Source organism: Parasteatoda tepidariorum, chromosome 3 (genome assembly GCF_043381705.1).
Source record: "Parasteatoda tepidariorum isolate YZ-2023 chromosome 3, CAS_Ptep_4.0, whole genome shotgun sequence".
Lineage (NCBI taxonomy): Eukaryota > Metazoa > Arthropoda > Arachnida > Araneae > Theridiidae > Parasteatoda > Parasteatoda tepidariorum.
This window is the reverse complement of record NC_092206.1, coordinates 4982505-5000470: the sequence shown is the minus strand read 5'-3', so window position 1 is coordinate 5000470 and position 17966 is coordinate 4982505. Positions and strand designations below refer to the sequence as shown.

Below are 17966 nucleotides of genomic sequence, written 5' to 3'. Positions count from 1 at the left end.
TGACAGATGAATGACAGCTAACCTCATGTAAAGTTTGCTAACGAAGATTTGGGGATTCAAATTAGGATGACGTTCAAAGGTTAAAATAATCTTGAAATGAGCCTCAATCCCTAGAACCTCGGGTCTCTCTGAAAAATTAAAAAGTTTGGATACCGATACAGTTTAAATTCCGGCAGGACGCGCAAACCTTTTGCAGCAAGCAGATGTTTCGTGGGTGGTGCCCTTTAAAAGTGCATTGAAAAGAGAATGGGTGCTCTTCATTAGGAATAAATAAAAGACTCTTGCCGGGAATTTAAAAAGGCTAACTCGGCAAGCTGGATGAAGACATGCTTTAGTGCGAATGCTTAGAGAATTTGCGTCACTAGGTTCTCGCATATGGGAACCCTGGGTGAACTGGTGTGGATTTAAGGCATTCAGGCTTTGGAAAGATTGATGAGAAGAGATTGTCAGCTACCACGCTAGGGATCTTGTGATTACATGCTGTATCCCCCCTTATCTTATCGGGATCTTAAATTAATTAACGAATAATTAACTTGCTAAGGAAATGTAATACTATGTGTTATTAATAAATTAGATGAAATGCTATAAGTTTAATAATACTTCAGCAGGTTAAATCATTGTTTCAGTATGCTTGCTTTTACAACAACATATCACAGTATCATTTTATATTAGCTGTATCTACTCTATATCACATCTAATTTCTAAGCTATTTACATATTAAACAAGTGTAATTAATTTTTTAATCACTATCAATTGATTCACAGTCATACAATTTACAACAAAACATACAATTCTGTAACATCTTTTCATGTAACATCATCTCTGGCAAATGCAACTTTACATGATTTTTTCCTACAATGGACTTCAGACATTTGCTTTTTCATTTATCATGCTTTAGCATCAACGTTCTTTGTTTATGCAATTTATTGACTAACTTTTGGATGTGACAATCGCTTTCGTTGTTTTTTCATTCATGCTGGTAAATGATAGTTTTCAGCATGATGAACAGATCATAACTTTGTCAAGAGTGTAACATTATACTTTTTATGGATGAATGAAACACTATCCAGACAGAATGGAATTTTTTTTTTGTTGAGATTATATCCAAATGAGCTAGCACACCTGATATGTAGAGATATTGCAAGGACTATACTCATAAATTAGTATTCTCATTCTGAAGAGGAAATTTTGGTTTGACAGGTGGCTGAGGCCTGGCAGGTTTGACTTTTTCAGTAACAGGATCACAGGTTTCTTTTTGAGTCACAGGATCACAGATTCCTTGTTGTGTTCCTTCAGGAGCTCCTGTAGATCGAGGAGGTCTTTCGGGTGGCTTGTCTTCTTCTTTTTGATTCATTAAAAAGTCAAAGCGGTTAGTCTTTGATACAGAATTCTGTTCATCTTTGGTCACATCTTCGAGGGAGCAGTCCGGCTGTTCCTCGGCATGAAAAATGCTGTCAGTACTGGAACAAAATTTTTGGGGCTTTGCTGGACGTTCCGGTGGAGGCACTGTTGGACGTTCTATGTGACTGCGGGCATCTCTGTTATACTGACCTTTGGAAGAGGGTCTGAGACACCTTCGATCCAGGGATAAAGATGAGTAATCTGGCTTTTCAGGGATAGCTGGTTTTTCAGTTGTGGTGGAATGGATGATTTTTGAAGAAGAGTCTTCACAATTTAAATCTATCAATGCTGCCGTTTTCTCCTTGGAAATGTCTACGTTTTCATCACTACTTTTTTGTAGTGGAGGAGGTGGAGCTGCAGGTTTTTTCACTGTCTTGGGAAGCAAACAAGGACTGGCTGTAGGATCCCTTTGGACGCTACAAAATAGAAAAAAAAATTAATGTAACATTGAATAAACCAGTTATGCAAAATAAAATTTTTTTTCACATTGTTTGATTTTAAGTACTATAAAAATAATTCCCTGATTTTTCCAGATTTATTTTATTTAACTTCCCAAATTTGTATAATTGATGGTATGAATTTTATTATCAAGTTTTCAATTATGCCTTATTCTTATACACAAAATATATTTAAAAGAAACAAAAAACAAAAAAAAAACACTCATACTTGATATTAGATTTTAAAATCTAACATAACATTGTTTGAAAAATTGATTATTACAATAATCCTTTTTTTTCTAAAAAAAATATTGGAGTTGGACTTTAGAGTATCAAAAACCTTTCTTTCTTTTTTTTAAATTTAAGTCATAATAAAGAACCAGACCCAACGGTAATGATTTCAAATTATTAGCCAAACTTCAAAAGTCTAAGCCAAAAGAAAATTTTAAAAATTTCTCACGATAAATTTTTTTTGCACATTGAAACCTTCAAATCATAATAGAAATTCAAATCAAGAGTCATTTTACAGTTGGGGAGGAGTAGCTGAACAATGAAGGAGAAAGGGTAAAAAAAAAAAGTAATTTGTAAATGAAAAATGTAAGTGTAATTTATCATCTTTGAGGATAACTTCTTAGATTAGAGCAGTAACATAAGGATAAAGGTGCAGCAACATTTAGTGCTTTTTTAGATTCCAACTATTTTCTAAATGTATAATTTCATTTCTAAATAAAACATTTCACTCAAGCCTTATTTTTTAATGAAAGAATTTTTACTCTCTTGCTTATTTTTTACTGTCGCAATGCAATAATTCAGAAAAAAACAATCGCCGAAGATGGTAAGTTATGAGCTTGAATACTTGGTTTGAATTATTTAATTCCGATTTAAGGGTTTTTATACTACTCAGAAATTTTTTTTTAAAATCAAAATTTGGGCGAGGGGTTTAAACACGTTTGTTGCCAGCTGAGTGCATGTGGTTATGCACAAAATTAATACTGACTTATTGATTATTTACTTTTTCACCCCTCGGTACGGGTATTTAGCTATTATAATAATAAAACAAGGTTTTACTATACTAATTTAAATAAAATATTGAAAATCTGCATTCAATTTATTATTTTTTCAATTGTTAGTTTCATTTGAAAATTAAATAGCTTAGAAATTAACCATCAACGGACCATTGCCATCATATAAGCTGCACGGCCCTCTTATATACTGGGTTTAATATTGTGTATTTTACAGAAAATTCATAGTTTTTTTTAATTACTCTTACTGCCATATTTGCCATTTATTTAATAAAAATTGCCAAAAAAATTAGATTAAAATTAGACTAAATTATACCTTGTGAGTAGTCAACTTGAAATACTTTTAGACCATTATGGCTTAATACTGTTATTTAAACTAGATTGCAATCATAAACTGTTTAAAAAATTGTTTTAATACGATATTTCTGTTTGGAAAATAATTTCTTCCATTTGGATCGAATAAAAGCTATATCTTCCAGGGCAGTTTTTTTTTCCCTCTATGGAAGAAACTTGCCATCCCAGGTACATACATTTTTATAGGTATTTAAAAGCAAATGCTTCTAAATTTTTATTTTATTTTGTTAAAGCAGTTGGCAGTTTTTTTGGAACATTTAAAGTATTTATTTTTGAAAAACATCAAACTGAAATACAGAAAAATATGATTTTAAACTCTGAATTGGAAGAAAAAAAATGAACTAAGATCAATTTGCAGCCAGTTCCAGATATTTTTGTTTTGAATTTTGCAGAAATATTTATACACACCTATTCGAGGAATTATTTCCATTCACTTCTTCAAAAGGCACTTCATCTTCATTTATATTTTTTGTCTTTTCACTTTCATCTGTAAATAAAAATACAAATTGCTTAGAAAAACATGGTTTACGTTTTGGTAGTTAACAGGGAAGTTACTTGCAACATTTAGTAAAGCAAGGTGCGTAGCCAAATCTTTCAACAAAAAATAAGCATCTTTTAAGTACTATTCAGGCACTCAAAAAATATTTTTAAGCACCATATACATTAACAAAATGCAGAATAATTTTCAAAAACTTTACATGATCATGATAAAATAACTAGTTTTTGACAAGGAACTCTTTTCATGATTATATTAACCACCATAAAAAAGATCGAGAGATTTTTCGGTTCGATTTCAGAGGGTGGAAAATGAAGCTTGAAACTGAGAATATCTTGCAAAACGCAGCAGAGTTGCACATGAGAGTGCAATAATCTCACCGGACCCAACTCACATGCAGACTCGCAAGTATTTCATCAAACCTGTAAAATGATTGAAGTTTTCTTATGCTATGGACAGACAGTATGCCGAAATAAACTGTGGTTGAATGAATTATGAAAGCGTTGAATAGAACAATGTGAAAAGCACCCTTTTGCATATTACGTAGCGAATATTGACATGGTAATGAAAAAAAATTTTCATTTTAGAAAAAGGAAAATTAAGCAAAATTAAACACACCCCATGAAAAAAAGCACCCTTAAGGGCTTTAAAAAAAAATGAAAATCAAAAATATGCACCTTTAAGCACTTATTAAAAATGTTATGCACCATGTAAAGTGTTTGCAATCTACAGAATTATTTCTTTGTTATGTTTTCGTAACGTAACATTTAAATTTGGCAATGTATAGGGTTTACTTACCTGGTGGAAAAAACCATGGAGCATATGAGATGAGAACATCAACTATTGATGTGTGAAGACTAGCAATAGACATGTTCATTCTGCCCAATAAAAAACAAGAAATGTCTTTTTTTAAAAAAAAGAAATGAGTATGCAGAAAAATACAATAAATGTCCATTATATCAACAATGTTTAATGACAGATGAAAATGTCATTATTAATGAGATAGCTATTATAAGTAAATACACATATTTAATAAATATATAGATGTTAAAATAACAATTCAAAGATACATATAGTGCGGCTTTGTGGAGAACTCCTTCAGACTAAAAGTCTGGGGTTGTCTGATACTATGGTAACAAGCTAGAGCACACTTCTAATGGGGGTGGAATGGAGGAAAGAAGGTGCCTATTGGTTCACTCACTACTACCTATGTTTAATCAAAGAATGAAACTAATTTACAAATCTAGGAAAAAACAAAATAAAGTAAGTATTATTTAAATCAATAAATCAAAATAGAAAAGTGCTTAAAGCAGCTAAATCCAAATTTTGTTTCGTTTGAATTTAAAAAGTCAGAAAAACAACTCCTACAGAAAACAAAAACCATAAAAATTTTTAAGATATGGGTGTTAGCAGGACAGTACTTCATCAGGGGACACACTGCCCGCTAACACCCAGGAGCCTTTCTGTTGTCAGTCGTGAAACCAAAAACTGGTAGTGCCCCAAGGCCCCACAATGGAAAGTCAAATACGAAAAATATAAATGTAAATGTAAAGATAAATAAATGACAAGGAGACACAAAGTAAGTCTTAATAATGACTTAAAAGTACACAAAATAAGACATAAGAAATGTCCACAAATAAGAAAAATAAATAAAGATAAAGTGACAAATAAATAAAGATGAAGTGATGAATAGCCACATCAAAATAACGACACAATAACATATAAATTGCCAAATCATTAAGACAAAACTATTAACCCCCATCACTTTCACATCAGTGTCCTTTCCTCGTAACCATAGTACCTGCCACGACACGAGACGAGTGTCTGGAGTTCTTGTGAAAGCCGCACTATAAATTACAGCTTTTCTGTTTGTTTGGAACAACTATTTGTTTTGAAATAAAACATATCTAGACAATTTTTGCCTACATGTACTAGACTGTACTGGGAGTTCTTGCAAGATAGATAAAAAAATTGAAGTGCAACAGCGTGGAAAAGGCCAATGGTTGCTCAAACATGCTTTATTAACATAATGGGTTAAAATTGAAAGTAGGAAATAATGTGAAAGGATATTCGTTTCGAATTTTTCTTTACTGCTATCAAAATAAATAAAAATATCTTCTATTTTACTTTTTTCTCCATATAATAATTATCCTTCAAAAAGTGAAAAACTGTATTTTTCTCTAAAAAAATGTCATATCAATAAAGGCAACAGAAGCTTATCATAAACATACAGTTTCTGTATTTTTCATATTAACATTTTGTCAGTGACTTGGATAGTTGCCATAATACCTAGCTGTTTACTGCCTAAAAAAAATATTTACTTAAGTATATTTGATTGAAAGGAATTATTAAACTAGTAGTTACTAACACTATGCAGAAAGCATAAATATACAAAACGAAATGAGCTTATATGTAATTGGGAACAATCTTTAAAAATTTCAGAATTTTTAAAATTTTATTTTATGACACAAATGAATCAAGAGAGGATCAACTTGCAATATAAAAATGCTTAAAAAATAAAATGTAAAAGAATTTTTTATAAATCTAGAACAATATCACAAACATATTAATTTCTTTCCATAACAAAATGTCTGTCATTAGAAACAAAACACTGGCTTTCTGATTGGTCGCAAAATAGTTGTTGACAACAGAGACTCTGAAATACAGCTAAGTAGCACATAAGAGAAATATGAATTATGATTTTCCTTATCAATACTCATTAATAAGACTTACCCAAGAGTTGGTCCGTCATCAGAGGACAATGGGGACCAAATTAGATTGGGAGCCATGATAATTGCAAGATTTTGAGAGGACATTTTGTTCACATCCACATTTTCATGAACTTTAGACAGAAATTGTATCACATACCTACGAATAATTAATTCAAATAAACTAAAAACCCTGCACACAAATCAAATAAGAGATTTTAATTTAACAATACTACTATTTATTAAAGTAACATTATTTTATTTTAGTAACTGAAAGAAATATACAATTATTGAAACTGAAGGCTACAACAAACTTTCTTATTTAAAGAAAAAATTACTGCACATATGTCGGAGTCACCTTTTCAAACTCCCAAAATTTTATTGAAATTAAGGAGAGGACTTATACACTGTTAATAAAGTTGGACATTTGTTGATCATGAAATATAAATGCATTATAAACAATGAGATAGATATAGATAACTCTTCATCAATTTAGCCCTTTCAAATACTATTTTTAATATGTTATATACAATCAAATTTAATTTTTAAAATTGGCATAGTGCGCCTCAACTGAATCATAAGTTCTCGGCAATTTTGAACAAATTTGGACAAGCAATCAATACCAAATAAACCCTACTCCAACTATTAGCAAATATTCTGATAAGCAGATATTTTTATAATACAACTGTGGCGAACAGAAATTGAATTGTTGCCCCACAGGATAATAGACTAAACAGAAATGGAGAAACACAGGAAGAATGAGGGTGGGGGTGGTATAGTAGATAGTAGAGGGGGTGAATAGTAGAAAGTACAGAAAAAGTTTTCCTTCATTAGAATTAATCAAGGGTATGAGAAATAAACTGGTTTAGCATGAGGGTGCAACATTTAGCTCTTCACCCAAGCGAAGATGGCATGTTTTATTTTCGGTTAATGTTGTAAGTTAGGGATGCACAACCTGCGGCCCACCGACTGTTGAAGTGCAGCAAACGTGAGTTTTTAACAGACATATTTTTCCTATTTAGAAAAATTAAACTTTTTGCTATATTATGGGCAATCCTTCCAATCTATGCATGCATAATTTACTTGTCTTCCTTTTTTAGAAATTGATTGAAGGCACCTTTTTTTCAAACATGGCAATTACTTTCATATTACAGCTTCAAGAAAATTCTTCAATTCAAGAAAAGTTTTTAAGAATTGGAGTTTAAAAAAGTATTTTAAATCCTCCAAAAAATAAGGGGGGAAATACTTTTTTTTAAAAAATTTATTTTATTATGAGCAAAGATAATACACAGGGAATTCAGAGTTTTTCATAGTATCCAAACATTTGTGATATCTAAGTTGGACTATATATAAAGTATATGCTATACCACATTTCATACTGTCTATTACCATCGTAAAGTGTGTAGAAGTTCTGCTTGCCTTGCAAATTAGCTCATTTTCAAGAAAATATAAATAAACTGGTATTTGTTTATTTATTTTTTGAATTTATATAGTGTAACCCAGATTTTACGTTTTTTGTCAGACTAATATTGAAAATGCATGATGCAGGTTAATGTAAAAATGGGGTTAAAAAAAAATATGAGAATATTTTTCAAAAATAGATGTGAGCAAGATAAACTACTAGAAAAAATGTGTAATCTTACACGTTTTTTACTTTTAGATAAAATTTCAACATTATCCTTCTCAATATTTACTATTGTTTGCAAATTTGCTTAATGGTTTACATTCGAATATATTTTAGAACTTTCATGCTCTCTAACTCTTGATCAGTTGCGGGTATAACCTCCAACCTTTTTTGCCCATCTTCATTGTTTTCATCACTATTATCCGGAGCAGACATTAAATCACATATTGCAGGGATTGAAGTGATCAGATGAGTGTGACAGTCGATATACACATCATCAAATTCAGAAAATCTTCAGACATGCAATTTTATTCCGTAGGACCAATATTCCCGCTGCGTACTGATGAGAAGTTAACACCGAGAAATTTTATTTAAGCCCTCATACTTCCATTAACCACCTATTCTGTGCTTTGCGCATGCCACCACCCATCTGGTTTTTACTCAATCGGGAAATCCCCTGTCACAGACAAAACAAAATAGACATCCCAGCAAAATAGAATGTTACAAAAGCTTCAAACAGCTAAACCTATGAAACATCTAAATAAACGTGTCCACTTAAAAAAAAAAAAAAAAAAAGTAGAAAGGAAGAAAAAAAAAGAAGAAAGGTCAGAAAAAGTTTGTGCAAACTTTATAGGGAAAAAATGATTTTTATCTGTTTGTAAAACATTTAAAGCAGGATTTTCTTAAAAACTATTAAGCAAAATTCATGATATTTATCATTGTTTTTCACGGGCCAACAGAAAATGATGTAGACAGAGGGAAAACATACAACACGGATAACAGAAAACCAGGGTTTCACTGTATGTATAAATATATATAGACCAAAATATTTTCAAATTATAGTCATTAATAACAGAACTTGGGCTCAGATAGTTTCTTTTTTAAAATTAAAGCATGGTTATGGGATGGTTAAACAAGGTTAAAAGATGGAAAAAACTAAGAAAAAAACGTTATTGCACCTTAAATTTCTATAATTTGCTTCTGGTAATCTGTGCAGGACTTGCCAGAGAGCTTTTAACTTAGAGTCCAAATCTTGAATTCTGGAAGATAAAGAGATTTAGAGTGATTAAAGAATATTTTTAACACAAAAATATGTTTAGAGTAACATAACAAAATGCAATATCAAATTCTCTTATACAACAGAACCTAGATAATTCAAATCTCTTTCATAAAAATACATATGCAAACCAATTTACACAAATTAATTAATATTATTTATTAATTACTCAAATGTAATATTTTTTACGCACTTTTAGGTACAATTAATAAATAGTGAGTCAGAAACTAATATATACTATTTTCCTATTTAATTAAACTCAAACAAATTGATTAAAACTGTTTAGACATTAGTCCCATAACCCAGATTGGAAGCAGGTTTTGAACAAATCGCAGTGCGAGTTTTTTCCTTAAAACGACGGAGGTTCGGGCTCCCTAATACTTGGGAAGCCAGGGACCATTATTTTGAGAAAATACATCTGTTTTGTTTCCATATCTTTTACTTTTTTTTTCACTCTCGGTTTTTTTCTTCCACCCAAAAGCGGTTATAAATAGAGGAGGTCGCTACACAGAGGTGTTCTTTCTTGGAGGTTTCACTGTATTTGAATATTTCTAGTAAAATAACAGATTTTTTTTTTACATGTATTGTAATGAAGGCATAAATACAGTATTGGATTTAGAGATGGTCCTATGAGCTCCAACCTTAGAGTCTAGATAATAATTTGGAATTTGAAGGTTAAAATTAAAATATATGAAGTTATTATTTAAAACAAAATGGCAAAATGTGTAGAATTTGAAAATGCATGAGTATCACAGGCTTCAAAGAAAGTAACAAAACAATAAGATGCAACTTAATAAATTAACGAAGTAACGTAGGAGCAGGACAAAACCAGGAAATCTTAAAAGAGAAATCTAGAAAAATCCACCACTTTGTCACAAAAAAAAAAGAGAAAGAAAAACTAAAGAACCCTCTTTAAAATGAAATTTGTTTTACGAAATAAGCTAAATCAACTTCTTTTTATAAATCCATCTACATCTTAAAAACAGTTTAACAAAATATAACTAGAAAAAATGAAACTATCAAGGGGTTAGAGAAGAGCGCTTATTTACTTTATTGCAGCCAACCATTCATCATAAAGAGATGCAGACATCAAAGGTTCAGGAAGTTCTCTTAAGTAAGATTTCAAAGCACCTGCAAGTAAGTACAAACAAGATAAGTACTTGGAAGTAAGATTTTTTTATCAGGGATCAAATAATCAAAGGTTTTCCACAAGTTTTATTTTCTAGTATTTGTTGCTATTGTCAGTGCCATTTTAAATAAATCTTGTTTCATAATAGAAAATGAAATTTGTGGAAAATCCAGTATCGTTTTGACCTTTTTTTTTTTAAAAAAAAAAAAAAAAAAANAAAAAAAAAAAAAAAAAAAAAAAAAAAAAAAAAAAAAAAAAAAAAAAAAAACAACATAAAAACTACTTAGAAAATAGCTTGAAATGTTTTCAATTTTTAAGATATACAAAAAAAAATTTTTTTTTAATTAATTGCCACTATGAAAATAAGAAGAAATATGAAATAATAAGTTGTCACTATAAATATACGATAAAATTTTTTCTGCGTATGCGCTGTTTAAAAGAACCACTTTAAACACTCAATCGTGCACAATTTTTAAGGAATTTTTTTTCAAAATTCAAATCAATAATTTTGTAATTAATTTTAAATTTAGTGTTAATTGTATTGAATGTTTTTATAGCAAAAAATACATTAGACAAAAAAAAAAAGGTCTTTACAAAAATGTCCATATCTTCATAAATATTTGAGCGAGTTTTATGAAATTTTATGCTGTTATTACAAATAACATCCAAATAATCAATACAAGTTATAAGCTTACTGCTTGAGTTTTGACATTAGGTGTACCAAAATACTTGTTTTTTTCTTTCATAATTTATTGTCAGTTCCTCAAACCTCTGAAAGCTTTAAACTTTATTGCTAAATATGAAAAATCACACAAACTAAACACTTCCACATGGTTCCCACTAAATTTTTCAAAGAAAATTTTGAGAACTTTTCAATGACTTTCAAGGACCTAAAATCAAATTGTTCAAGGACCTATTCGGTATTACAATTATATGGTAAATTACATCCCAACTAGATTTTACAATTACGTTGAAGCAAAAATTGTATATTTTTATAGCACAATGCTTATCTGGAAACAACAAAAAATTATTTATTAAATTTATCATCTAATAATACAAATGGTTGATAGTTACATTGTTGTTTTCAAATCACCAGTGTTTTCACTACAGCGCGAGAACGCGAGAATCTCGCATATTTTTTTCTTTTCTCGCATTAAAAAATTATTACCGCGAGAAATTCGCGCATTCTATAAATCAATTTCAAAATTCGCAATTTCTCGCATTTTGGAAAAAGCTTCGAATTACGCCATTTAGAATAAAATCCGTTTCACTTTTCTTCCTGGATCTTTCATTATNAGGATCTTAGAAAATATGGAAGACCAAGACGCTGAAGATCTTAATGCGAACGCTCTAGCCAAAAAAACAAATGTTTTGGATGCCATACATTTGTTAACAATGTCATGGAATAATGTCTCGGAAAAAACAATTCGAAATTGTTTTAGTCATGGAGGATTTTGTCAACCAGAGGACAACAATGCTGCTGTAATGAAAGAAATGGAAGACGTTTTCAATCCCCCGCCCGATATGAATGCTGAGGATTTTGAAGCATGGATGGAGATCGACGAGAAGGTTGAGACTTCTACTTCGTTAACTGATGAGGACATTTGCGAAGCCGTATGTGTCAAAGATCCAGCTTCGTCACAAGATTCTGATGCCGATGATGAACCCGAAAGTGCTATCGAGGACAAAATTCCGACGCCTGCTCAGATGAGGGAGGCACTTCGAGTCTTACGGCTAGGTGTGCAAAACAAAGCCGACGCGGAACACTTTCATAAGCATTATGATTATGAGCGATTCGCAAATGACTTGCTTCGAAAGAATGCTAAACAATCGACAATTGATGGTTTCTTTTTCAGTTAATAATTAACCTTTTGTATTTTGTATCGTTTTCTGCAGTTCATCATTAAATATGCAACTATACTAACTAATTCTTTTTCTTTAGTGAAAATTAATTTCTATTAAATATTTGAGAGTTTCACAGCAACAACTCCAAATTTAAAATAATTTTTATTTTAATACGTATGTAAAAAAATCATTTTTTACCTTAAATTTTTTTTGTTTATTGCAATCAATCGGTTATTGTTATCAAATCATGTTCGACCCGATGTGATCACATTAAGCGGCGTCCTCTGTATATATAAATAAATAAAAAAACTCCAATTGTCATAGGATATTAGCCTACATTTAAAAACTAACATCAGAGAAACTTTTCTTGAAAAATTTAATGAAGTGAATTAGAATTTATGAAATTGAGGGAATGACTAATGTATATTACATTAAACAAGCATAGTAACTAATTGCTAAACTTTGCATAATTGCTTGGTTATTAAAATATAAATACTTCTTTTTAATATGTTGGATCAAATTTTAGGTCACAGGAAATATATATAATTAGATAAAATATCAAAATATTTCAATTTAACATGTTTCAATTTTAATAACACATTATCGATTTTGTTACTTCAGAAAATGAGTAATGTATTTTGAACATAATAAAATCTATTGGAGAACAATATTTTACAGAAAACTAAGACTAACCAAGCTTTATTTTCTTTAAAATATATCCATAAAATGTGATTTTTAAAATTTTGCAAATATGCATAATTTTTACTAAGCATAATTTTTAAATCGCATTTATACGAATCTATTTATACTATATGTAAATCAAAATTATAAGAAAGGTGAAGCAAGTCTCAAAGATTACGTAAATCATGTATCACATTGTGTGATTTGTAAATTGAATTGTGGTTTATGTTTTTTAAATCTGAACAATATGAATAGCAAATGATACAAAATGCACGATCTAACAAGACGTAAATCAGAATGTGTGATACATAAATCACTTTAATATGAATTCTGTTGCATGATTAGCTAATAGTTTTCATGTTAATTGTGATCATTATGATGCAAACTGCAATTTGCAAGGTGCTTAATATAGAACAGCTATGAGTGATTCTTAAATCATTTTGACGAGAGCGGCAAGTGGTAATTCTTAAATCTCTCTTTTGTGAATCGCAATGCGTGATTTGTAAACTACTAGGATGAAAATTGTGAGGCATGATTCTGAAATAACTTTAATTGAAATCATGATGTGTGAATCCTGATGAGTAATTTGCAAATCACTTGAAAGTAATATTCAATACGTGATTCATTAATCACTTTAATTTAAATCGCAATTCATAGAACATTTAATATGAATTCCGATCCGTAAATCAAGAATAAGTTTAATGTGAATCACGATTTGATTCATAATCAATGCAACCTGTAGAACTAAATTTTATTTATTAGCAGTAAAAACTAAATGTAAAATTTTCATTATAAATGATAAAAAATTAAATATCCTTCGTACAAAAATTAAAAGAACAAATAGGATAACAATATTAACTTGTCGTAATAACAAAGTGAACACATTGAACATATTTCTAACTCGATTAAACACTATATATCATTCGAAAACTATGACTACAAAACCGAAAATTTGCGAAAAATTTCAGCTTTCCAAACATCAGAGAGATGAACAATAATCTGGTGTGAAAAATCTAGGAGAGAAAAGTTTTGCATCTTCTTTAATCCCTTTTCACTTCGAGCATTAAAAATTGCATTTATCTGAATTTCTATAATTTTCCTTTGAATTAATTAATTTTTTTATTACTTTTTTGCATGGCAGAATTCAAGGACTTTTCAGGGCCCTGATTTTTTTCAACAAAATTCAATGTTGAATTTTGTTGAACTTTCAAGTACCGTGGGAACCCTGTTCTAAATTTACAAAATAATCCTTTAAGTATTTCTTGAGAAATTGATAAAAAATGACAAAAACTTAAATTGTCTCTTCCATTATTGTAGGGTAGTGTTGGATATTATAGCATATAAAAATAAAATCAAAAGTTATTTGTAGTTTACATTCTTCAATAAACACAAATTAAAATTTTTACACACTATGGGACAAGTTGAGTTGTCTATTCTGTCAATTATTTAATGTATTTTTAAAATCATCAATTAGTTAAAATAGAAATTCATAATTCGTTTAAAAACAAAAATTTAAAAATTATGACCCCATTGCATTGCTTTTACCAAATATTCAAATTTTAGCCAACAATTAATATCACCTTACTGTTCTCAGGTTTCTTTAATACTTTAATTATCTAAATGCTGTGGTAATTTTGTATCAAATTTATTAAACCAAGGAGCATGAAATTTGCTTAATAACATTGACAAAAAAGTAGGAAACTATAGTAATGTTGCATAACAGTTTACTCCATTGTCAGACAAAGAATAAAAATAGTTTTAATGGATCTCCTCACAGGACTACTTACGGGACATGTTTTATATTAAATATGAACAAAAGTCTTACCAGAAACAGCATGAGGATCCCGTATAAATTCGGTGAAGTCAATATCCTGGCCAGCATCAAAAGAACTCTGAAATATTTGAAAACTTATTTGTTTTTTTGTATCATTAGTCAAATATTGTACTATTCTTTAAAACAAAAAGGCAAAAACAAAATTTTTTTTTTCATACTTCATTCAAACTTTTCAAATGTATTTCATTAAAATAAAGAGTACTTTTTGAAAAGGTATGTAAAAAGAGTTCTTTTTTCTACTGTTAATAATAAGCAATTTTTTATAATTCATATTTTTAGCCTCTTTCTTCAAAGTTGATATATCAAACATTGACTACACATGCAAACAAAGCAAATGACGCAAAACAAATGAACAAATAAAAATAAAGAGAGGTCCACTCAGTGCTGATGAAACACGCCAGAGCGATTCTGAAAATGGCGCCTTCAGCTCAATTTTGGAAAAAGATTTAGAATAGAAAAATAATGATAAGTCATTTCCCCATGAATTGTTACATTGGTGTAGTCTAAATGCTGCATATTTTTTTTCTTCTTTTTATTTATCAGAAAATTATAAATCTATATCAACCCTAAATGTTGACTTAAGAAACATATGAAGAAAATAAATAACAATTAACAATTACAGGGGAAAAAGAAGGCTGCTAGTTTCATTAAAGAGAATGTCATCTCAAAAATTATAGAATAATTTAAGTGATATTTTTTATAAGTGATACAGATTCTATTATAAGTGATATTTTTAATAAGCAAAATCTTTTATGACATGTAAATGTATAAGTATAAGCATTTAAAAAAAATTGTGCTTTAGCAGATGCAAATGGTGTTATAGACTCTTCAAAACCAATGGTTTTCTGGTTTCCTTTTTGATAGAAATTGTCAAATTTAGCTTCTCTTGAGTCATTGTAGACATTAAATAGATTTTAATAACTTTTAATTTACTAAAAAAAGAATATTCATCCCTTGCTACAGATGTGGGATTGTTAACAAAATTCTTAAACTTACCAACAAGTTTGAAAAAATATCTTTCAAGTTGTCCTTATGGATGAACATTATGTGATCAATTGGAGATATATTATCTAATTATTTCTTGTATAATTGCACATGTAAAAAATAATATTTTCCATTAATTATATGCTATTTTGTTAAAAATTATTATAAAAAATGAGAGACTGTTGTCATTAATAGCCATAATAACACAGGTTTACAAAACTATGTATACAAATATAAATAAATAATTAAAAGAAGTCTTACTTTAGTTTCCCAGAAAATCTTTTAATAACTATTTTAAATATATATTTATTAAAAAAATTTGTCAAATATTTTTAAATTTTTATTAATATAATATTATTATAATATATTATTAAAAATATTTGACAAATGTTTTGAAGAATGAATCATTTTTTGTTGTTTCTAACATAAAATTATTTAATCTTTACTAATTATCTTGCCTCCCTTCTGTCATGTTTTGAAATAGCTCCCGCAAAAAAAACCACAGAAATTTAGATGAAAAACTTCAAATTACATTTTGAGACAAAATAGAAGTATTTCATTCATAGAATATTAAGGTTTATATCAATAAATTCATATTATATTAAGAGAGCATTTGACACATGGGTTCACACGTACATTGTGAGAAAAAAATAGCACTTTGAACAAACTGATTGAATTTTAACATATCAGAACTTACTCTTAATAATTTGAGGAGGTATATGCTAATTAGTTAGTGCAGACCATTACAAAATCAGACAAAATGCAAAACAAACATTAATGAACTACATAGCTCAATATTAAAAAAATCTAGGATTTTAGATTAATAAAATATTATGAAAAGATATTTTTTCTTCAGAGAGAATTTTAAAAACCTCTTGGGTCCTCCCATAGTATGTTAAAAAAATATTAAATACATATGTAAAAAAGTAATAAGAAAAATATTAAGAACTTCTTAATATGACAAAAAAAAAAAGGGGAGAAAGAAGAAATTGCAAATTTATGATACATATACGATTATAAAAACATATAAACCTGAATGTTTGTTTATCATCTTTAAATATTTAAATCTTGTTTACTTAGTAATGTTTATTTAAAGGTAAAGTAACGTCCCATTATCAATAGAATGGTGTAGGAAAATTAAATCACCTTGATTTTCTTCAATTTTATTGAACTTCCAGCTATACGGAGCAACCCCTAAAAGAAATAAAAATGAATAAGTAAGCCAATTAAAAAAAAAACAGGAATGATAGGAAAATTATATGTAACACAAACCTCCTCTAAAAGTCCATACTCTACAAGGAAAGATATGCAACTTTCTAAAACATGAGCGATGTCTCTATTCGTCACTCTCAAGTGTTCTTCCAGTGGGCAACCATAAACAGGCTTCTGTGGAAAATCAACTAGAAAAACATTTTTTTTTTATTCATTAAAAATTATATTATTTATAACTAGAAAATCAATCTAAAATTCTACCTTTATTTTAAAATTAAATATATGTATAGAAAGTGTGTTGTAAAAATACATTATTCTTATTTGCATTGAAATCTATAAATATCTATATTTGCATTGAAAATACTGTTATTGTTCAAGGTGTAATTGTTCAATGTGTTAACACTGAACTATAAATTGAATATAATGAAATTATATTCAATTATATAACATACATTGAATATAACATATATTTCACAATGAAAATTTTTTTTCAATCTTTTTTTTATTATTTGACAATGAAGGTCTTTTTTTTAGTGTAGCTAATAAAAATAAACTAAAGGGAATTACGTATGACACTCTGAAGGGAAGGGAGAGACATTTCTAGAACAGCAAGGGCATTTCTGTGGTAGGTAGCCTGCAGCTGATGAAATTGAATCAATAATTGTGCCAATTGTGGCTCTCTACTAATCAGACTAAACATTTCAACTGCCAATGCATCCTGAAAATAACAAAAAAGAATCTTTAACAACAAAAAAGTGACAAACAAACAAAAAATTTCAAAATTTAAATGTTAGAATATCATAGCTGCCAACATTTAAAAAAATTATAAATATAAAGAGTACAATTTAAGACATAAAATGGAAGTTTGGAGTGTCTGAGGACTTTTCCTTCATATTGCAAAATAAACCCTGAAAATAGCAAATTACAGCATACTGAATTTAAAACTTTGGTAACATTCACTTCCAACTGCACTAAAATTTTATAAACACAAATATTTACTATATATACACTTAAAAGAATTTTTTAATGAAATTTGTTTTAAGAAAACAAAAAGTTTTCACCCAAATATTTCGAAATTTTTTAAAAAAAATCCTAATGATTTCAACATTTTTTAAGAGTCTGGGAGATTACCTCAAAATTCAGGGGTCACCCGATTTTTTCAAAAAAGTTAGCAGCTACAAA

At 29.0% G+C, this 17966-nt stretch overlaps 1 protein-coding gene across 1 annotated transcript; it reads right to left on the bottom strand.

Moving 5' to 3' along the window:
* Positions 1 to 577: 577 nt before the first annotated feature.
* LOC107448133 (rho GTPase-activating protein 17) lies at positions 578 to 17502 on the bottom strand (the record flags this gene model as incomplete). Its single annotated transcript, XM_071178229.1, is given in 10 exon segments — positions 578 to 1817; positions 3623 to 3701; positions 4509 to 4588; positions 6444 to 6578; positions 9002 to 9082; positions 10149 to 10230; positions 14580 to 14646; positions 16719 to 16766; positions 16845 to 16972; positions 17352 to 17502. Coding segments are annotated over 10 exon segments (1515 nt in total), but the record flags the coding sequence as incomplete, so codon positions are not given.
* Positions 17503 to 17966: the final 464 nt, after the last annotated feature.